The 23,640-nt window shown below is 41.4% G+C and overlaps 1 protein-coding gene across 2 annotated transcripts in view; it reads right to left on the bottom strand.

Moving 5' to 3' along the window:
• Nucleotides 1-23,366, bottom strand: part of LOC111158630 (family with sequence similarity 208 member B) — a 78,054-nt gene extending 54,688 nt beyond the window's left edge. For both annotated transcript variants that reach the window (XM_022520792.1, XM_022520793.1), the window contains exon 1: nt 23,239-23,366. In XM_022520792.1, coding sequence (XP_022376500.1) covers nt 23,239-23,299 — 61 coding nt within the window. In that variant the 5' untranslated portion in view covers nt 23,300-23,366. The remainder of the gene's footprint in view (nt 1-23,238) is intronic.
• Between the last annotated feature and the right edge of the window lie 274 nt (nt 23,367-23,640).

Genomic DNA, 23,640 nt, shown 5'->3' with positions numbered 1-23,640 from the left:
TCCTAGTATTTATTGGTAAGAAATCACAAAAGCTTATATAACTGCCGTGAAAACTCAAAACCTAAAATATAAGGATATTTAAAGCCTCTGATTCCCACCTACTCAATAAAGTCTATCTCCCTCCCACACACAAAGGAAAAATGCCCAACTCAGAGCACTCCTGATGTAATTTCCCTCATTAGTTCCACAAAATCTGATATTCACACTTCTCCCCCCATTTCATGTCTAAATTGTCCTCATGTTTAAAGCCTCCCCCCAAATCTAGCTGTTTTGATGACTTACGATTTCTCCACCCTGCATTAATCATTCTTCACCCATGTCCCGCAGTTATTTACTATAGTTCTGTTGTATATATGGCTCTGGGCTAGAGCTAGGGAATACAGGAAAACAAAACAACACAAAACAAAAAAACAAAAAAACAGGAGACCATGTGTCTATCTGAAAGAGTGTTCTTTAACACTGAGGTCATAATTTCAGAATTGTGTGTGAAACAGTTATGTTCAGGACAAGGGCTTCTTCAGACTCAAGGAAGGGAGTAGAACGAGTGGTCAAGGGAATAGACTTTGTAAACGGAAGGACTTGGCAAGCCAGGACTTTGAACCTAGGTCTTTCTAGCTTTGTGACTTTGAGAAAGCTATTTGATCTTTCTTCCCCTTATTTTTTTAAATAAATTTCAACAAAGCATAGACACAAAATAAAAAGCCAAAGACCACTAGGCTTATCAATCACTGTCCCCACCTTCCCAGGGAGCCCCTATTTCCATCCCTCTTAGGTGACCACTTTCAACTTTGGCTATATCTTCTGGTGTAACTCCATGTTTCTAAATAAAATGCCGTATAAACCCGTATCACTAATTTTGCTATATCAGTATTCAATATTTCACTAAATTGTATGCACTAATCACAGCTGGGCCACACTGGGTAATTTCCTTTCTTACAGGATGTTTTGTTTTATTCAATTTCAAATAGTCTCTGCTTAATTTTCAGTTACCAATCATTAATTCAGTCTAGAATTCTAGAGAACCAAAAATCTCCTCTGAACAGATAGAAACATCAAGTGTTTTTGGAGACATCCTTTGTGGAGCACGATATTATCCAGCTTCGGTCTGAACTTGTGCTCTCCAATAACTTGGGACAGCTTTGTGACCTTGCTGGGAGATGCTGAGATACAACATTGAAGCATAAATGTTCCCCATATTCCCAATCTGCAGAAATTGATGACCTGATTCTAAACCTTGCAATCAGAGGCTATAGAACAGCTAGAACAATTTTAGAAAAGAACAAAGTTAAAAGACTCACCACTTGATTTCAAGAATTACTACAAAGAGAAACACAGTCTAGATTGTGGTGTTGATGTGTAAAGAAAATATATACAGATCAGTGGAACAGCATGAGAGTTCATTTTTGGCAACACTGCCAATGTAATTCAAAGGGAAAGAATATTTTTACAACAGATGGTTCTATAACAACCCAAACAGAAAAAAAAACATGAACTTCAACCCCTACCTCAAACCATAAAATTCAACTGGAAATGAATTACAGACATAAACGTAAGAGCTAAAACTGTAAGATTTCTAGAAACAGATCACAGGGAAAAAATCCAGACCATGAGGCAGATGACGATTGCTTAGGGTACAAAAATCAGTTGCCATTAAAGAAAAACTGATACACTGGACTTTATGAAAATTAAAACCTTCTGAGCTTCAAAAGGCATCATTAAGAAAAATATTTGCAAAGCTCTTGTGTCCAGAATATACAAAGAACTCTTAAACACACCACAAAAGACAAACTAATGGCAAGTAAGTACATAGGAACATAGTCAATGTTATTGATCATTAGGGAGGTGATGCTTGCCCACTAGAATGGCTAAAATTAAAAAGACAGAAAATACTAAGTGTTGACAAGAATGAGGAACTCTCCTAGATTCCTGGCAGGAATATAAAGCTAGATAGTCAACTGGGAAAAGTTTTGTCGGCTTCTTATAAAGTCAAACATACACTTAGTTCACAGCCAAGCAGTTCTACTCTTAGAGATCTACCCAAGAAAAATGAAACATTACGTCCGCAAAAGGATTTGTACATGAACCTTCAGGGAAGCATTATTCTCAGTAAGCTAAAACTGCAAACCTACATGTTCATGATAGGTGAATGGATAAACAAACTGTGGCCTTTTCATGTAACATACTACTACTCAGCAATAAAAAAGGAAAACTGCTGAGGCATGCATGAAACTCAAAAATGTAACTTGGACAAAAGAAAGACATTAAAAAAGTACACACTATAGGATTCCATATATGTTCAATTTATATATGTGCGGCGTGTGTGTGTCCACACACACACGCACGCATATATAAAGTTCTAGAATTGGCAAAACTAATCTATAGTGATAAAGAGCCCACCAGTGATTGCTGAGGTAGGAATAAGAAAACTGTAAGTGAAGTAGGCACAAAGGAACTTTCTGGGGTGACAGAGTCTATTTTTATTGGTGTGCTGGTTGCAGGGTACATAGATCTACCAAAATTCACTGAACTATATATACTTAAACTGTGTTTGGCACCAAATACTGATACAGTATAGAAAACAATTTCTGACCAAGATCTAGTAAAATTATAATGTGACCATAGAAAAATTAATCTCAAGAGCCCTGTGTTTAAAAAAAAACCTACTTATATATGACTCACAAGTTAAATTATAATGAAATTTAAAATGGTTGAATGACAATGAAAGCACCATCTAAATCTAGATACATGTAAAATGTCTGTAAGAAAAAAAAAATCTACAAAAAAACCCCCATTAATTTTAAATGTAAATATTAAAGAAAAACGCTGGAAAATCAGTGAATTAAAGTCAAGAACTCAGAAAACATACAAACAGTAAATTTATAAGAGAATAAGGAAAGGAAATAAATGATAAAGATCAGAAGTTAATTACACTGAAAAAAAAAGAACCACAGAGCAGGGAAAAATAAAGATTACTTCTTTGGAAAAAAAATATTGGGGTGCCTGGGTGGTTCAACTGGTTACATGCCCGACTCTTCATCTCTGCTCAAGTCTTGATCTCAGGGTTAGTTCAAGCCCTGAGCCTACTGTCTGCTGGCATTGCTTCTGTTCTGCCACCACGCTGATTTTCTTTCCTTTTGTCAGTCCCCAATTTTTTTACCAGAGTATGTCTCAGGGCTGGGCCAGTTTTCCTTGGAATACATGGTGCATCCTTTCAAAAGGTACATTCAAAAAATAAATTATTTCTTTTTACAGAAATATTTGAATTATACTTTAAGATATCTGATTAATTGTACTATTTTGATTTTCTTCTTTGGGGGCTCCAAGTTTGCAAGTATATTTTGGATCTCTTTCGGTGGTCTCCTATATTACTGTCTCAGTATTTTCTTTTTAGAGATCTATTTGTTTGCTTTTATTCACCTTTCTCATGTTATCTTTGGTTCTGTTTTACACAGTAAAAATCATGGTAAAATAAACATAACATTTTCAAGTCTAATCTTTAGATTCGCCATGGTACCTTGTCTCCCATGCGCCTATTTTACTCTGTTTCTGAAACAGTTTAATCTTTTTCTTCCTTTTCTTTTCTGTTCTGCTAGTGCCCATTTCACATCCTCCTATGGTCTGGCTATCTCTTCCTCGAATTCTTTTTTTTTAAGATTTTATTTATTTATTTGGCAGACAGCACAAGTGGGCAGAGGCAGGCAGAGAGAGAGGAAGGGAAGCAGTCTCCCTGCTGAGCAGAGAGCCCGAAGCGGGGCTCGATCGCAGGAGCCCGGGATCATGACCCGAGCGGAAGGCAGAGGCTTTAACCCACTAAGCCACCCAGGCGCCCCTCTTCTTCAAATTCTTATAATTCTGCTTTGTGGTCTTCATTTTTTGTGTTCTTCATTTATTTTATTTTTTAATACTTCACTGAGATACAGCTCACGGCATACAATTTACCCACTTAAAATGTACAATTCAATGGCTTTCGTCTATTCAGACCTGTGCAAACATCACTACTATCAACTTTAGACCATCTCGTCACTCTAAAAAGAGGCTGTGTAGCCCTCAGCCACTATCCTCACCCTTCAATGCTTCCTATCCCCAGGCCCAGGCAACCATTAATTTACTTTCTGTCTGTATAGATTTGCCTATATTGGACCATTTTAAGTAAATGGAATCCCACAATACGTGGTCCTTTGTGCCTGGCTTCCCTCACACAGCATTGTGTTTTGGGGGTTCATCCATATGGTGGCATGTGCTTCACTCACATTTCATTTTCATTGGCTCATTTAGAGGAAAATGATACTTTCCGGATATACCACATTTTCTTTTATCCAATCACCAACTGACGGACATTTGGGATGTTTCAACTTTTTGGGTATTATGTACAATACTACGAATGTTAATGTACAAGTTTCTGTGTGGACATTTTTTCATTTCTCCTGAATATATACCTAAGAGAATAGGTGAATCATGATAAATCTATGTTTAACCATTTGGAGAACTGCTATTCTGTTTTCCAAAGTGACTGCACCATTTTACCTTCTCATTAGCAGTGCATGGAAAGTTCTACTTTCTCCACATCATTGCTGACACTTGTTACTCTCCTTCCATTCAAATAAGTGTGGAGCTTATTTTTAAGTTTATGTTGGGATTTTAGGTTACTTTTCATCTACTTCGAGAGGTCCACAAGCTTTTTCATAAAGGGCCAGACAGTAAATATTTTAGGACTGTGAGCATACAGTCTCTGTTACAAAGACTCAGTTCTGCTGGTGAAGCATAAAAGTAGCCACAGACAATGTGTAAATGAATGGAAAAGTGACTAGGTTCTAATAAAACTTTATTTAAAAACAGGCAAAAGCAGTCACTTGCCCAGCCCTGATCTACACTGTACCAGTATTTGGGGCTTTTCTTGTCATCTGTAGAAAACTGTGTGTGATGCACATCCCCCCACCTTAGCCTTTTCTTATACATTTCTATCAGTTAACTACTGCTTAGTAACAAACCATCTCAAAATTCAGTAGCTTATAGTCACAATCATCTACTACTGCTCACACTTCTACAATGTTGGCTGAATTAGGCTTGGCTCAGCTGGGGAAGCCCTGATCCATACGTCTCCTATGTTCCTTCAACCAATAAGCTAGGGAGGCATGTTTTTCTCATGGAAATGGCAGAGGTACAGAGAACAAATGGAGAATACCCAAGTCCTTTTAAGGTTTATTAGGCCTGAAACTAATATACTATCACGTCTACTTGATATTATTGCCCAAAGCAAGTCATATGGCCAAACTCAAAGTCAAGGGGGAGAAAAAAAGCCCTGGGGTTCATAACGCAATTGATCGTGGTAATGATTGTACACCTTGTGAATGTACTAAAAACCAATGAATTCTACCTCAATATTAAAAATATTATGTTACAAAAAACCAAAAACAAACCAACAAAGAAATGCAATTGCCACTGTATCGCTGTAAGGATGCTGTACATATTCTTTCTGGTTTTTTGTGTTTGAATAAGAAGATTCAGGGTGTAGGGAGGGATCAGAGAAGTTTTTAGGTTTCTTAATTTAAGAGTTCCCCCTTCTGTTCCTGCATCCAAGGATTTTTTAAAAAATAATACGGTGCCCTTGTTGCCAATCCTCTTGTAACCTGCAAATGTAATCTGATTCAGGAGGGCCTATTAATTCCAGCTCAGTTTTCCTTTTCAAGACTACTACCAGACCCAAATCCCTTGCTTTCCAAGGTCATATACTCACTTCTAGAGGTATTTCGCTAGCACATTCTAAGATCTCTGGGCCACTCAGGCACTTTCCAATTTCTCTCTGCTTTCCTTAATGGACACCATCCAGCTGTTCAGTCTTAGCCTGGTACGCAGCAATTCTCTTAGGACGGGACTGTTTCTGGACTAAACAGCTGCTGGTCATTTCTGAGCTATGCCCCCTCTGCACAACTCTGCCTTTCTCACAGAACTGTTGGGGTTTCCCAACAGTACTTACATACAATTTCAAGTTTACAGGGTTTCTTTTATTCCTGCCCTTGTTCAAAGTGTAGTTTGGGCACTGCACCTCCCCTCCTTCCCATTCTTTTTTCTAGAAGTACGATGATGAAGAACTAATCTGGTCTTCTTCCTTCTGGAACTAAAGGTTCGGTCTGGCGATCTGATTTGGTTTTGTGCTCCTGTTTTCTTCTTCAGGACACCAGACAGAAGACCCATTCAACCAGAAGCTCACCTCTTCCAGTTCCAGGACTTAAATAATGGTTTCCTCCCACTGTATAAGATGAAAGACCTCTTTGGTTCTCCACTTTTATTTACTCACTCTTATTTTCTAATTCTTGTGGCTATTTTATTTTGGGGGAGAATTCTTCAGCTTTATTATCCAATCATTATATATTTTCTTCTGCTCTCACAGAGACTTTTTCTGTTTCCTGAATAATTTCGCTTTTTTTAAAAAACAGAACCTCTTCTTTCACAGATGTCATTTCTTTTCTCTCTAAAGGTACCATAATTTTATTTGGTTCAAGATTCTTCTGTTACCTGCAGTAAATCTATTTCTACCAAGATCCTTTTATTTCCTACTTGTTTATTCCTGTTTGGTTTCTTTCTTTCTTTCTTTCTTTTTATTTATTTATTTGTTTGAGAGAGTGAGTGAGCACCAGCAGGGGAGGGGCAGAGGGAGAAGCAAACTCCCCACTGAGCAGAAAACCCTACCCGGGCTCAATCCATGGACCCTGGGATCATGACCTGAGCCAAAGACAGAGGCTTAACTGACTGAGCCACCCAGGCACCCCTCCTGTTCGGTTTCTTTTATGTTAGAGACTCCCACCAAATGGCTGGTGATCCTTCGCTGTCCACATGTGAGGCACTTACAGCTGACCACGAGGCCAGCACATGAACAGTGTCTCTGACCAGCAGCTCTCTCGCACTCTCTTTTTCTCTCTCTCCCGTGATCTGATGGTGATGCAGCTACTTAATTAGGCGAACTCCCAAAGTCTGTATCCGCTAAATATTTTACCAGGGTTGATGTTTCCCCAGGAAAGAATCCGTTAAGATTTTGTTTAGGAGGTGCACAAGCTCGACTCTTGGCTCTGAAGAGTCACGCAGCCAGCCACCTCTGGCTTCCCTGCTCAGTACAGCGACTTCCACTTAACGCTCATCCTGGCTTCGGTGCTCTGCTCCACCCCAGCTGCCTCAGCCTCCTGAATGTGATCACCTCCCGCAGGTGAGCTGTCAGTGCTCTGTCTGGGTAGAAGACAGCTAAGCAACTGTCTAGAGGCGAGGAGCAGGGAAGGGAATCTAGAGCATCAAAATGACCCAAATCACCACTTAATCGTTCTACTTCTGTGCCACCCTATCATCTTGCCTTGAGAAATACTTGTAACTTCCAAATCCTGAGCCGGACTGCCTGCTGGGAGTCCGCTGGCTTCTTGCCCACTGACTGCTCTTCGGCTTTCGGCCGCCCCACTCCATAAAGACACACAGGACTCGCCATCTTCGTGCTAGTTCCCCAAAGGTGACTGTACTTGGCATCTACTTTTCCATTCTTTTTGTCAATTTATATCTTTACTCTTTTACTGCCACCTCAGTGGGATTTCCAGAGGGTGTATACAACTGGACATGTTAAACTAGAAGTGTCTACTTAAACTAAGTCTTAATTTCTTCATTTAAAAAATGTGGAATATACCCTCTAACTCTGGTAGCTATGACTACCAGTATTTTTTATTTTAACTTCTATAATAATGAAGACTCCATTTTATTTACCACATACCAAGTGCACATCAAATCTTCAATAAATGTTCCATTTAAAATGAATTACCTTTTAGTGCATATGTACTCAATAAGCATGTCCTCAAATAGAGAAAAAGTACAATCTCCAGAAGTTCTTCAATGACATTTCTTTCAAAAGCACTCTGTTCCTTTCTTTGAGAGTACTTGTCATGATTTATAACTACATATTCATAACTACTTCATTAATGGTTAATTCCTTAATAAACCTGCCCCTGTAAGGGCAGAAGCGATTTCTGTTTTGTTCACCTCTGATTACTTAGCAGCCAGCCCAATGCCTGGCATATAGTGAACATGTTTGGTGAATAAATGAAAGAGTAAATAATATTTATGCTATTTAATCTGTACCAAAACTCAGTAAAAGGAATAAAGCTTCCCAACTTTTTAATAAAGCAGCTAAATGCAGTACCAAAATCTGACAAAACCTAAAAAAGGAAATTTAAGAGTTATCTCTAGTATGAATATTAATGCTAAAATCCTAAAATATATGCACTGGCAAAGAGAATCTATCCCAAGATTAAAATAACAGAGATCAATTCAGATTCATCATAGGATTGTTAAGAATTGGTTCAATAAACAGGAAATCCATAAATTTAACTAACCACATTAACAAATGAAAGTAAAACAATCACAGAGGGGCCACTGGTTGTGGGATAAGGTAGGAGAGCCAAAGGTCAGACTGTCAAAACAAAGTTACTATACACGCATTTATGTTACGATGCCTTATAATGTGTAAATTTTTGTTGCTGCAGAGTATTCTTAAGATGTATGCATTTTTTGGCCGTACTTAATCTAAAAATTAAACTAAGATGCTCCGAAATAAAAGCTGTTGATTTAATAACATAGAAAAATGCCTACCACAGCAAAAGAAAGCTGGAGTAGCCAAATGTATATGGGACAAACAAGATTTTAAACCCAAGACTGTAACAAGAGATGAAGAAGGGCCCATCACGAAGCTATAACTGTAAATATTTATGCACCCAACTTGGGAGCACCCAGATATATCAATCAATCAATCAATCAATAACAAACATAAAGAAACTCATTGATAATAATACAGTAATAGTAAGGAACTTTAACACCCCACTCACCGTAATGGACAGATCATCTAAGCAGAAAATCAAAAAGGAAACTACGGCTTTGAAACATACTGGGTCAGATGGACTTATGAGATATATTTAGAACATTTCATCCTAAAGCAGCAAAATACACATTCTTCTCAAGTGCACAAGGAACTTTCACCAGAACAGATCACATACTGGGTCACAAATCAGCCCTCAACAAGCACAAAAAGACTGAGATCATACCATGTATATTTACAGACCACAACACTATGAAATTTGAAGTCAACCACAGGAAAAAAATTTGGAAAGAAAGATACATGGAGATCCTACTAAAGAATGAATGCGTTAACTGGGAAATTAAAGAAAAACTAAAAAAATACATGGAAGCAAATGGAAATGAAAAGATGACAGTCGAAAACCCTTGGGATGCTGCAAAGGCAGTCCCTAAGAAGGAAGTATATTACAATACAGGCCTACCTCAAAACCAAGAAAAGTCTCAAATACACAACCTAACCTTACACCTTAAGAGGCAAGAAAAGGAACAACAAATAAAGCCTAAACACACCAAAAGGGAAATAAGATTACAGAAGAAATAAATGATAAAGAAACAACAAACAAAACAGGTTTTGTTGAAACCAAGAACTGGTTCCTTGTACAGAAATCTGTTGTACAAAAATCTGTTGCATTCCTATACACCGATAATAAAGCAGCAGAAAGAGGAATAAAGGAATCAATACCATTTACAACTGCACCAAACAAAAACAGTAAAATACCTAAGACTTAACCAAAGAGGTAAAAGACCTGTACTCTGAAAACTATAGAACATTTATGAAAGAAACGGGAAAAAAAACTACATGCTCATGGATTGAAAAAATAAAGACTGTTAAAATGTCTGCACTACCCAAAGCAATCTGCACATTTAATGCAATCCCTATCAAAATACAAACTATCAAAAAGAGCATTTTTCAGAGCTAGAACAACCAACCCTAAAATTTCTAGGGAACCACAAAAGACCTTGAATAGCCAAAGTAATCCTGAAAAAGAAGAGCAAAGCTGGAGGTATCATGATTCTGGACTTAAAGCTACCTTACAAAGCTCTAGTCATCAAGACAGTACAGCACTGGCACAAAAACAGACACATAGATCAGTGGTGCAGAACAGAGAGCCCGGAAGTGGACCCTCAGCTCTACGGCCAACTGATCCCGCACGAAGCAGGGAAGAACGTCTCCTGGGAAAAACACAGTCTCTTCAACAATGTTGCTGGGAAAACTGCACAGCCACATACATGCAGAAGAATAAAACTGGACCATTTCCTTACACCGTACACAAAAAGAAATTCACAATGGATTAAAGTTCTAAATGGGAGACAGGAAACCATCAAAATCCCAGAGGAGAACACAGACAGCAACCTTTTTGACCTCGGCTGGAGCAACTTCTTACTAGACACATCACTGGAGGCAAAAGCAAAAATAAACTATTGGGACGTTGAGATAAAACGTTGCACAGCAAAGGAAATAATCAACAAAATTAAAAGGCGGTCTATGGAATGAGATAATGGAAATGACGTATCTGATAAAGGGTCAGTATCCAAAATCTATAAGGAACTTATCAAACTCAACACCCAAGAAACAAATAACCCCATTAAGAATTAGACAGAAGACATGAATAAACACTTTTCCAAAGAAGCCATCCAGACGGCTAACAGACATGAAAAGATGCTCAAATCACTCATTAGCAGGGAAATACAAATCAAAACCATCATGAGAGGGGTGCCTGGGGGGCTCAGTCAGTGAGCGGCTGCCTTCAGCTCCCGTCATGATCTAAGGGTCCTGGGATCAAACCCCATGTCGGGCTTCCCGTTCAGCAAAATCTGCTTCTCCCTCTCCCTCTCCCGCTTCTGTACCCTCCCCCACCCCCTCTCAAATAAATAAATAAAATCTTAAAAAAAAAAACGAGACTACCACCTCACACCTATCAGAATGGCTAAAATTAACAAAACAGGACAACAGGTGTTGGCAAGAATGTGCAGAAAGGGGAACCTCCTACACCGCTGGTGGGAATGCAAACTGGTGCAGCCACTCTGGAGAACAGTGTGGAGGTTCCTCAAAAAGTTAAAAACAGAGCTACCCTATGACCCAGCAATTGTACTGCTAGGTATTTACCCAAAAGATACAAACACAGATTTGAAGGGATACCTGTTTATAGCAGCATTACCAACAACAGCCAAATTATGGAAATTATGGAAAGAGCCCCAGTGTCCAACGACTGATGAATGGATAAAGAAGTTGTGTTATATATATTTACAATGGAATATTACTGAGCTATCAAAAAGAATGAACTCTTGCTATTTGCAATGATGTGGATGAAGCTAGTTTATATTACGCTAAGCAAAGTAAGTCAGAGAAAGACAAATACCATATGATTTCACTCATATGTGGAATTTAGGAAACAAAACAGATGAACATACAGGAAGAGAGAGAAAGGAAGAGGGAAGCAAACCATAAGAGACTGTTAAAAATAAACAAACAAACCGTGAGTTGATGGAGGGAGGTGGGGAGAAGACGGGTATTAGGGAGGGCGCTTGTTATGATGAGCACTGGGTGTTGTATGTAAGTGAGAAGCACCGTATTCTACTGAAACCACATTATATGTTAACTAACCAGAACTTAAATAAAAATTACAAAAGAAAAAGATTTCTATAATAACATTAAAAAAATAAAGTAACTTAAGGCACCTGGGTGGCTCAGTGGGTTAAGCCTCTGCCTTCCGCTCAGGCCGTGATCCCAGGGTCCTGGGATCGAGCCCCGCATCGGGCTCTCTGCTCAGCAGGGAGCCTGCTTCCCCCTCTCTCTGCCTGCCTCTCTGCCTACTTGTGATCTCTGTCTGTCAAATAAATAAATAAAATCTTAAAAAAAAAAAAAAAAGAATACCGTAGAACAAGATTTTCACAAAAGTTTTTAAAAATATAAAGAAGTTTGCCATTTACAAAAGTTTAAATGTTTTCTAACGCCCAGATAATCATACACACGAGTAATAAAAACCAATGACCCTTGCCATAAGGGCAAAATACGTGTACTCACTGTTTTACGTTTCAAACGATGACCTAGAACACCGTAAACCTATACCCCCAGCAGAGCTGTAAGGGGGGACGCCCTCTCTCCGGAAGTTCCGCAAGGCTTTCCTCACTCGGACCCTCAAAGAACCCAGCGAGGAGTTGCGAGCAAAGGAGTTCGGTAAACCTATCAGTACCATCCAACCTGTCCTGGCGGCCCCACCGAAGTTTCACTCCGAAGGTCAAACACCTAGTCTGTCCCCCTCCCAGTCTCCTCTGCACCCAGCTCTAAGGAAGACCGCCCGCTGGCCAGGTAGGGTGCCCTGGCAGCAGCGGGGAGCAGAGCTGCGGGTGACGCCCAGCTCCTCCCTCCTCACCTCATGGTGCGTGGGGGAGGGGGCTGCGCCTCTGCCCGCCGGCCTGCCGGCCCCCTCCCACCAGCAAAGTCCAGTGCGGCGGCCGGGGCGGCGCGGGGCGGCACCTTTTAAAAGTCAACGAGGGCCGCCGACCGCGAGCCCGCGGAAGGCAGGCGCCGACCCCAGAACCTCAGCCACAGAACCGGGTAGGGGTTCGTGGGAGCTGCAATCTAGTTCGAGGGCTGGTCGAACAAGCAGAGCGCCCTTGTCTTCCTTCCTCTGAGGTCTCCCAATGCCCTCTCTCGGGCATTTGTGCTCCCAGCTTCAATTTCTTCAAGGATCTTGCCCACAGGCTTTCAGGAATGATGCTGTAATGATGACGGATTGCAAGTCCCAGACCTAATCTGACACCCACATCTGTTCACTACAGTGATCCCCAATTATTCTAAATCAGGGCCCCTATAAACCGTTCCCATTATCGTCTATATAAATTCACCAGCTACAGTTTCATGGGGCTTTGCTGTATGATTTACAAAAACAGAAGGTCTACTGAATATGATTTTGAGCGCTCCACAGATCCCCGGGAGATGCTGCTATCAGCACTTGTGGTCAGGATGGGGGTGCTCACCCACTAAGCCAGGCAGCCCCAACAAAACCTACAAAAAATAAAACTATTCGGGGGCATGAAGTATTTGGTCTGACCTAAGGACATCTTTACTTTTGGCTCATGCTTTAACAAAGTTACTGAAGACATGTACCTGCATTTCCTGACCATCTCTGCATTTGCTAGAGGAAAATCTGTTCAGGAGATCCTAGAAAATCATTACCACCATTGTTTTGTACATATAGAAAACATACAGGAAAATCTTAACTCACAAAATTCACTTAAATTCATAAAGAAACATGTAGACTGACTATGTACTATTTAAAATAGCAAACACACTTTGGGTATTTAGTATATCCAAAGGAAAAGAAATCGTTTTTTGAAAAAACATTTTTGGAGGATTATACCCATTGTGTAAAATGAGACATAGCCATGTACTATGACTTTTTCATTTAACTGTGGCATATTTACTTTTGGACTTAATATTCAAATTTTGAAGATTGTTTTAACAATCCTCAGAATCCAATCTCACAGTAAAAAGTATTTTTATATAGCAAATAGATGCTTATAATCTTGTATCTGCCAAGTTTTCTCTCTTGCTATGCTATGTAAACTCTTTAGAGACAATACTTTCCACATTCAAGTTACGCACCTTTCATTGGAACTATTTCAAAGTTTATGGGGTGTCATTTTTAGACATCATATAAAGTAACTAACCTTTTTCTGGCTCCTTATCAAACTGGATTTACTAATTTGTGCTTTATTTTTTTTAAAAAGGTTTTATTTATTTATTTGAGGCAGGGAGCACAAGCTGGGGGAGAGGCAGAGAGAAAGGGAGAAGCATCTGCTTCCCCACCAAGCAGGGAGCCTGACATGGGACTTGATCCCAGGGCCCTGAGATCATGACGCGAGTCCAAGGCAGACACTCAACTGAATGAGCCACACAGGCGCTCCTAATCTGTGCTTTAAACTATCAGCTTGCAGTGAGATGGCTGCATTAAACGCACTACTGTATTTTATTACAAGGACACTGTTAAGTAATTTTGTACCCCTTTTTAAAAAAATATTTTATTTATTCATTTGACAGAGAGAGACACAGCAAGAGAGGAGCACAAGCAGGGGGAGTAGGAGAGGGAGAAGCAGGCTTCCCACTAAGCAGGGAGCCCGATTCGGGGCTCGATCCCAGGACCCCGGGATCATGACCAGAGCCGAAGGCAGATGCTTAACCAGGCACCCCAGTTTTGTACCTCTTAAAAGAAAATCCTAACAATAAATTTTTCTCAGGGACAATTACATTTTAAAACCTGCTTTGGATTCTTTTGATTACAGATGATGAAAGAGAAAATGACCTAATCCATGCCGTAACAGGGTGACTTTTTTTTACTGCTCACACCCCTAGAAATATCCCATCCTGAAAGTCCTGGGCAAAGAATAGGCCTGTTCGCTGACAGTGGCTCACAGAGAAATAGGGGATCACCAGAGGGTAAAGCAACCAGTCACACTGGTCAAACTAAATCCGGGAAGTTGGGGCCTCGAGCATTCTTCTAACCAGGCAGGGAGCAGGTATGTATTCAAAGGTTCTAAACAGGGTCTATTTCACCATGCCAAGGAAGGTAGTGAGTCTTTACACAGAATATAAGCAAGGGATTTAATTCTCCAATTCTCCTTCCCTTGTTAAGGGAAAACAAAGTATGCTCCAGACACATTTCTATGCTAAAAGCAGTAATGTTAAAAAGAGAAGCTGAATTTAAAACAAAAACAAAAGGCCAACTGAGTTAACCAATAAAAATAAAAACTGTTACTTTTAGAATAAATGAAATAATCTCTTAGCAAATATATTCAAAAAAGAAAAACTAAAAAGCAGAACAAAAAAGAGACTATTACCACAAATACAGGGAAAACATTTCTAAAATTATAAATGTCATATATAATTTATACTAACTTGAAAACTATAAAAATATAATTTGCCAACACTGATCTAAAGAGAAGAAACATCTAAATAAACCAATTATGATGAAAAAACTGAAAGAGGAGTCATAGTCCTACCCCTTCCCCCAAAAGACTAGGTCCAGAGTTTTATTGTCAGATTTTACTTCTCACTTACCAGATTATAGGTATCTATAAGTCTGGCAAAGCATTCTGTTGGTGGAACTGTGGGAAACAAAGTGAAGAGAAAAGCAAAAGGACAGGAAAAAATACATACTATGTAGATGAAAAAAGACTGATTTATACTTTTAGATAGGCAGATCAACAGAAATGGAAATTCACAGTTTAGGATTTATGAATAGCTAATAAACACATTTCGAAATACCTCCTGTTTACAGATATAAGAAGCCAAACAATCCCCAGCAAGGTAAAGATACACTGCATTGAAATAGCACAGCACTGAACACAAAGAGAAAAATAGCAAAGTAGCCAGAGAAAAAAGAACTGAGACACAGCTGACCTCTCAGGGGCAATAATGGAAAAGACAAAGAAACGAGGGATGAGATGTGCAAATGTGCTCAGCAGCGGCCAACCTAAACTGCATTACTTAGCAGAAACATCTTCCGCAAATGACAGTGAAACAAAGATACTTCCAGGTAAACAAAACTGGAAAGAGTTCATCACCAAGCAATCCTTCAACAACAACAAAAAAGCCATCCCAAAGGACATACTTTGAGCAGAAGGAAAATGGCCCTAGACTGATGTTCTAAAAGATAAAAGAAGCCACAGAGAAAAGCAGTAAAAATGTGGGAAATGTAAATAAGCACTGACTGTAAAACACAATAATTCTAAACAGGCCCCCTTCTGTCCAGTAAGAATAGTACTTAAAAATATTAAAACATATGATAACATATAAGCCATGAAGGGACTGAATGAAGTCAAGCTTCTACGGTTCTGGTACCATCTAAGAGGAAGGGAAAACTATTGGGTTTTTTTGTTTGTTTGGTTGGTTTATTTTGTTTTTGTTTTTTTAGATTTTTGAAAAGTCAAGGATGCATGATATTTCTAAGAGAATTGTAAAAACCAAAAAAGAGAGCCTATTTTCCAAACTAGTACATGGGGAAAATGGAAGGCTAGAGATATTAAATCAATATTTAAAAAATAACAGAAGGGGGGCACCTGGGTGACTCAGTCAGTTAAGTGGCTGTCTTGGGCTCAGATTGTGATCCCAGGGTTCTGGGATTGAGTCCCACATCAGGATCCTTGCTCAGCAGGAGCCTGCTTCTCCCTCTGCCTGCCACTCCCTTTTCTTGTGCGCTCCTGAGTGCACTTTCTCTGACAAAATTTTTTTTTTTTAATTTCAAAAAATAAAAAAAAATAACAGGAGAAAGAAATATAGACTAGCCAGGGCAAACAGAAAGCACAAAATAAGAGTAATTACAGTGAATGTAAATCGGCTAAATGTCTCAGCCGAAATGCTTTAAAACTGCATTAAAAAATTCCAACAGATGCTCTTAAAAGACACATCTAAAACATACAAGTGCATGACTCTACAGCTATTTAGAAATAAATGAATTTAAAAAAAACAAAAAGAAATGCATTAAAGAGAAAGTCACAAAGCGCAAGTGATAAGCTACAAGCCAGATGAATTAACAGTACAGAAGGGAGAAATATTCAATATCAAAACTGAAAAAAGGAGACATAATTACACATGCTTCACACATTAAAGATAGCAAGAGCACACTGTTAACAACCATAAATATTAAAAATTCAGACAAAAGAGACCTAAAAAATCTAAGCAACTGTGACAATTTTTTTCAAATCTTGAGTAAATCATGTAACCACTAAAAAAAATTAAATCACTAGTCAAAAATTTGCCACCAAAAAAACTTCAGACCTAAGTGGATTCAATGGTAAATTCTACCACAACTGGTTATCTACCTGAGAATAAAGTTAAATTGTATTTATACTCCTATCTACCCACAATTAACAATTCCAAATAGATAGACACAAAAAGAAAATCTTTAAAATTAACTTCTATTCATCAAAAAACATCACAAAGAGAGAGAAAAGGTATTTGCAACCCATTTTAGTACCTAAGGATTAGTACCCAGAGCATGTAAAAAAGGTCCAGGGATAGGGGCGCCTGGGTGGCTCAGTGGGTTAAGCCGCTGTCTTCAGCTCGGGTCATGATCTCAGGGTCCTGGGATTGAGCCCCGCATCGGGCTTTCAGCTCAGCAGGGAGCCTGCTCCCCTCTCTCTCTCTGCCTGCCTCTCTGCCTACTTGTGATCTCTGTCTGTCAAATAAATAAATAAAATCTTTTAAAAAAAAAAATGTCCTATAGTCCAACGACCCCAAGAAATGGGGGCACCTGGGTGGCTCAGTCAGTGAAGCATCTGCCTTCGGCTCGGGTCATGATCCCGGGGTCCTGGGACTGAGCCCCGCATCAGGCTCCCTGCTCTGCAGGAGGCCTGCTTCTCCCTCTCCCACTCCCCCTGCTTATGTTCCCTCTCTTGCTGTGTCTCTCTCTGTCAAATGAATAAATAAAATCTTAAAAAAAAAAAAAGACTAGAAATAGACAAGGGACATGAACAGTACACAGAGGGGGGAAAAGGCCTCTAAACACATGAAAAGATGCTCAAACTCAGTCATAATTATCCGTAAATGATTTATCAAACTACCAAAGAACACACGTTGAACAAGGCATCCTGTGAGGGACTTCAGGAAAAGAGTCATTGCAATACACCACAGGTAAACGTGCAAAATCCCAAGAAAAAGCAGTTTGGCAGTATTTCTCAAAATTTCAAAGGCATTTAACCTTTAACCCAGTACCACCATTCTGGAAATTAATAGTACAGAAATAGCTGCTCACATACAAAATGACAACTCTACAAAATTTCTCCATGCATCACTGTTTTTAACAGCAAAAGACCAGAAACTGATTATCTACTACAGACTAGTTAAATAAACTGGTACAGCCACACGATGAGAAATTGTTTTCCTGTGCTATAGAATAAGCATGCTACCTACATACTGCTTTGTGAAGATTTCCAGAATACACTGATAAATGGAGGGGAAAAAATGTAGCATAGCACAAATCAGGTTAAGAGAAATACAAAAACAAACACTGGGGAATGAGTTGGATAGGTATAGGAAAGAAAAGATTTTTCTTCGTATGATCTTTATGTATTTTTTAATTGTTAAAATAAATTATTCTAGTAGTTTCTTAAGCAACAGGAAGAGTTCAACTTGCATATATAACAGATGTTTTAAAAATTCATACAGGGGCAAAAAAAAAAAAAAAAATTCATACAGGGGCGCGTGGGTGGCTCAGTGGGTTAAGCCTCTGCCTCCGGCCCAGGTCATGATCTCAGGGTCCTGGGATGGAGCCCCGCATTGGGCTCTCTGCTCAGCAGGGAGCCTGCTTCCCCTTCTCTGCCTGCCTCTCTGCCTATCTGTGATCTCTCTCTGTCAAATAAATAAAATATTAAAAATACTAATAAAAAATAAAAATTCATACATATTAATAAAACAAGTACCCAATAGAAAAAGTGGCAAAAACATGACTAAATATTACACAGAAGAAAACATTTAACTTGTTTTCTGTAATCTCAGAAATGCACTTGAAAGCCACAATAATATTTTCATTTCCATGAGACCAGCAAAAAGTAAAAAGCTGGACAATGCCATACACAGAGAGAATGGGAAGTAATGGGAGGCTTCATTCAAAATTAGTGGTGTATAAATCAGAAGTACCATTTGGGAAAAGTTAGACATTATCTAATGAAATTGAACATGCACATACCCTCCTACCGGATCCACCAATTCCACTAACATGCCCAAGTATCATATATATGCACTTGAGGATGAACAAGAACATTTATGGCAGCACTAACTATAATAGCCCCATGTTGGAAATAACCATTATGTTCATAAAGAATAAAACAACTAAGTATATAATCCATTTATAATATGTTCTTAGAGTAGACCATCGTACTACAATGAAAATTGATGAATTGTAGCAGTGGTTCCCAAAGTGGTGATGGTACTTGGGTGGGTTTTCTGATCTCTATTGAAATGTGTCATCATCTGAGAGATCTACAGAACTCAAAGAACTAGTATCTACCATATGACCAATGTATGGATCAAAGATCCCTTCAAAATGCAAGACAGACCAATGTGTTTTCATGTCACAGAGTAAGAAGTTCACTGACATGGCTTCAAATTTTACACTGCAGCTAACCTTTAAAGAAACTGTTTTTTTTTTTTTTTAATAGACATATAATATATTTTTAGCCCCAGGGGTACAGGTCTGTGAATCGCCAGGTTTACACACTTCACAGCACTCACCATAGCACATACCCTCCGCAAAGTCCATAACCCCAGCCCCCTTCTCCCAACCCCCCTCCCCCCAGCAACCCTCAGTTTGTTTTGTGAGATTAAGAGTCACTCATGGTTTGTCTCCCTCCCAATCCCGTCTTGTTTCTTTCATTTATTCTTCTCCTACCCCCTTAACCCCCCATGTTGCAGCTCCACTTCCTCATATCAGGGAGATCATATGATAATTGTCTTTCTGATTGACTTATTTCGCTAAGCATGATACCCTCTAGTTCCATCTGTTAGTTTTATTTTTATCTGATATTCGCTGAAACCTATCTTATAAGTTTATGAAAACATGCCTCCCTTTTCTAAATACACAGATGAGTCTGGATTTTCTTCATATACTTTCAACCATAACAATATATTGCAACAGACTGAATGCAGAAGCAGACATGAAACTGAATCTTTAAAAATTTTTGTGAAAACAGGGGCTCCTGGGTGGCTCAGTGTAGGTTAAGCGTCTGCCTTCAGCTCAGGTCATAGGCTCAGGGTCCTGGGATCAAGCCCTGCATTGGGCTCCCTGTTCAGTGAGGAGTCTGCTTATCCCTCTCCCCCGTCTCTTCCCCTGCCTCTGCTCCCCCTCTTTCTCCTTCACTCTCTCTCTCAAATAAAATCTTTATTTAAGGGCACCTGGGTGGCTCAGTGGGTTGGGCCTCTGCCTTTGGCTCAGGTCATGATCTCAGGGTTCTGGGATGGAGGCCCCCATTGGGCTCTCTGCTCAGTGGGGAGCCTGCTTCCCCCAAGCCCCGCCCCGCCTGCTTCTCTGCCTACCTGTGACCTCTCTCTCTCTCAAATAAATAGAATCTTTAAAAAAAAAAATTGTGAAAATGGGGCACCTGGGTGGCTCAGTGGGTTAAGCCTCTGCCTTCGGCTCAGGTCATGATCTTGGGGTCCTGGGATCGAGCCCTGCATTGGGCTCTCTACTCAGCAGGGAGCCTGCTTCCTCCCCGCCCCACCTGCCTCTCTGCTTGTCATCTCTGTCAAATAAATAAATAAAATCTTTAAAAAACATATATTTGTGAAAATGTTAAAACAATGCCACTCGTCACTAATTTTTTTGGAAAAGTCTTTTCATTAAAATGTTATTTATATTAAGATGTAACAGGTGTGTCTTTTTTTTTTTAAGATTTTATTTATTTGTCAGAGAGAGAGGGAGAGCGAGCGAGCACAGGCAGACAGAATGGCAGGCAGAGGGAGAAGCAGGCTCGCCGCCGAGCACGGAGCCCGATGTGGGACTCGATCCCAGGACGCCGGGATCATGACCTGAGCGGAAGGCAGCTGCTTAACCAACTGAGCCACCCAGGTGTCCCAACAGGTGTGTCATTTTTTAAGAGGTACCAGTAAATACACCAATACATGCCATATCTACCATATTTAAGATCAATCAGTTTTAGTATCTAATGATATAACCAACATAAATGAAAGATCTTTAGGGTTCTCAATGGTTTTTAAAATCATAAAAGGAGTCATAAGACCAAAAAGCTTCTGAACTGCTGAACTACAGACATATGCTTCAGCAATGATGAATCCAAAAACACAATGTTTACGAAATTCACAGATAAAGCTCAAAAACAGGGGAAAGAAAACAAACAGCTTGATTTAAAAAAATATATGTGAAAAAACTGTACAGAAAGGCCAGGGAATAATTAACACAAAATTGAGGATGACCAGTGTGACGGCAGCAGCAATACACTGCTTCTGGGGAGAGGTACACACCAGAGCTTCTAAGGCACTTAGATATCCTTTTAAGCTAGGTACACAGATATACTTAAAACAAACAAACAAAAAACTGGTACATATAAATGGTATACTTCACAACAAAAATTTTAATAGAAGAAACAAAGGGACATACCTATTATCCTAGAAGGAAAAACTCAAAGAATGCCTCTTCTCAAATTAATCTATAAATTCAATGCAATCACAAACAATATCCCAACAAGATTTTCTACAGAACTTGGAAAGATGGTTCTAAACATCATCTGGAAGAAAAATGCAAAGAACGCCCAAAGCTTTTTTCAAAAGAAAGCAGCAAGATATATTACAAAAGTACAATAATTAAAATGGTGTGGTAATAGGTAAATGGGTCAAAAGAGAGTTCACAATGCAATTTAAAAGAAAAGGATGTGACCCAGTCAAGATATTTTTTATCACCCAAAGAAGATAAAAATTAAAATGAGAAGTTACTTCCAGTTATTAGAAAAATTAGTAAGATGTTAAAGAAATACTGTTATCATTCGTGCTGGCTAGCAGAGAGATAAGGCATACCTTTTGAGAGTGGATTTTATTAAAGGGTAGGATATTTGAGATGAATTCCACAGCATTATTCTCCAGCATTCTCATAGGGAATCAACTCTACAGAAATACTATCATTGTTAGTTACAGAGAAAAACTTGACAATAAATATCCAGCAAAAATTAAAGACTGGTTTGGTAAAGATACCATACCTACTTTATTATACTAAGCAGATATCAAAACTACATTCGTTAGAGGCGCCTGGGTGGCTCAGTGGGTTAAAGCCTCTGCCTTGGGCTCAGGTCATAGTCCCAGGGTCCTGGGATTGAGCCCCACATCGGGCTCTCAGCTCGATGGGGAGCCTGCTTCCCCCCCCCACCCCAGCTCACTCTGCCTGCCTCTCTGCCTGCCTGTGATCTCTGTCTGTCAAATAAGTAAAATCTTTAATAAAAACAAAACACAACACAACTACACTTGTTAAACACTATGTCTCAGGCAACTTTTTAGGCACTTTGGGGATTTTAATTCATGTAAGCATCTATGTTTGGAGCACAGGAGATGCTCCTAATAGAGTTCTTTTCAAAGAGAACTGATTACATTCGGGTCAACGTCCTGAAACCCCCAAATTTCAAACGCTGTTCTCGGTCTTTCTTGGGAGAATTATGGACAGCTGTCACTTTTTCCTTCTCTCCACCGTGGGCTCGTGACCGCTGTGCCGAACACATCGCGGGGCGCTCTCAGCCCTGGAAGGCAGCTTTTCAACACAAAACATTCTCAGGCCGTTCAAGAGTGTCTGCTTGGTCATAAACTCCGGGGCAGGCTGACGACCAACCTCAGAGCCTGTGCATTCGCGCGTCACGCCCTTTTCCCAAGCAGAGCTTCCTCAGGGGAACACCGCGGGCGGCCACCACCAGTCACTACGGCAACGTACAGTCGCTCAACACTGAAGCCCACCGCGTCCCCCAAGACCCGCCGTCCCGCCTTCCCGGGGAAAGACGCGTGGGACAGGTGCGCCTAAATTTCTGGGCTTCGAACCGACAAGCACTAAGTGAAACCAGAGGGTTTCCCAAGTGTCTGCCTCGAGGTCTGAGGTTAACCTGCCACGCTCCTCTACCACGTGCTGCTTGGTGGCACTTCGGCCAGACCGCGGGAGGGCACGGACCACCGGAACGACGGCCCCCCGTGCACTCCTTGGCCTTTCTGCTACACGACCCCCGCCCCCGGGACAGACCCTTCCTTCCTTCTAGAACGACTCTGAAAGAAAACGGTCCCGCGCCGCCGCAGGTCCACGACCGCGCCAGCCCCGAGACGCGGACTTCCAGGGCAGCCTTGACCTCACGGCCGGTCCACAGCGCACGGTCCACAGCGCACCGACACAGCCCGACTACGCGCCTGCCGCGGCGCGCACGGGGACGACAGTCCTCCGACGGGCGACTCGGCCGCACGGCTTCGGCGGTCTGGACGCCCTGGCTCCAGGGGAAGGACGGGTTCCCGCCGCGCGAAATTCGGACGTCGCAGAGTCAAGCCCGGGTGGGAGCGTGAGCGACACCGGGAACCGCCACGGGCTGTGACGAAGTCCGGCTCATCCCGTCCGCCGCTCCGCCAAGACCGCGCTGAAAGCCGACGCCCACTCCCGCCCCGTCACCCCGAGAACAGCGCGAACCGGCCAGACAGCAGCACCAAGGAAAGCACGCCGCGTCCCTCGCAACTTGGACGGCTCTGTGCAAGGCAGAGGCGAGGCCCGCGGCCGACGACCACCGAGGCCCACGCGGCTAGCGGAGCACTGCGCCCTGCAGGTGGGAGCCGCTGCGCCCCCCCCGCCCAGTGCACCAGCAGCAGCGGCCCCGGCGGCGAAGGCTTACCTGCCCCCCGCGCGGCCGCCGCCCCCGAGGATCTGACGTCGCTGCCCAGTCTCTTCCCCATGCTCCCGGCGTCCGCGTCTCCACGCGTGCACTTCCCCTCTCGGTCCCCCGCGGCCAAACGTGACAGGCGCGTCCGCGCTCCAGCAGGCACCGGCCGCGCTCCGCCTGCTCCCCGACCCGGAGCGACTCTCCGACCGCGGGAGAGTCTCGGCGCTGTCTGCACCGGCGCTTCAGGGGCGCGCAGGACCCTCCACGTCGCAGCCCGGGCTTCCCCTCAGCCCCAGAGACGGCAGAGCCGGCAGCGCGGCCCCGGGAGCGCCTGGCTGCCCCGAGACGCCGGCGCGCGGTACGCGGGCCTGGCGCCCAGGCTCCCAGACCGCAGGCACCTCCGCGCTCGTCAGC

The sequence above is a fragment of the Enhydra lutris genome, unplaced genomic scaffold, assembly GCF_002288905.1.
Source record: "Enhydra lutris kenyoni isolate GAN:26980312 unplaced genomic scaffold, ASM228890v2 scaffoldscaffold61, whole genome shotgun sequence".
Classification (NCBI taxonomy): domain Eukaryota; kingdom Metazoa; phylum Chordata; class Mammalia; order Carnivora; family Mustelidae; genus Enhydra; species Enhydra lutris.
The sequence above is the reverse complement of the archived record's forward strand: the minus strand, read 5'-3'. Positions and strand labels throughout refer to the sequence as shown.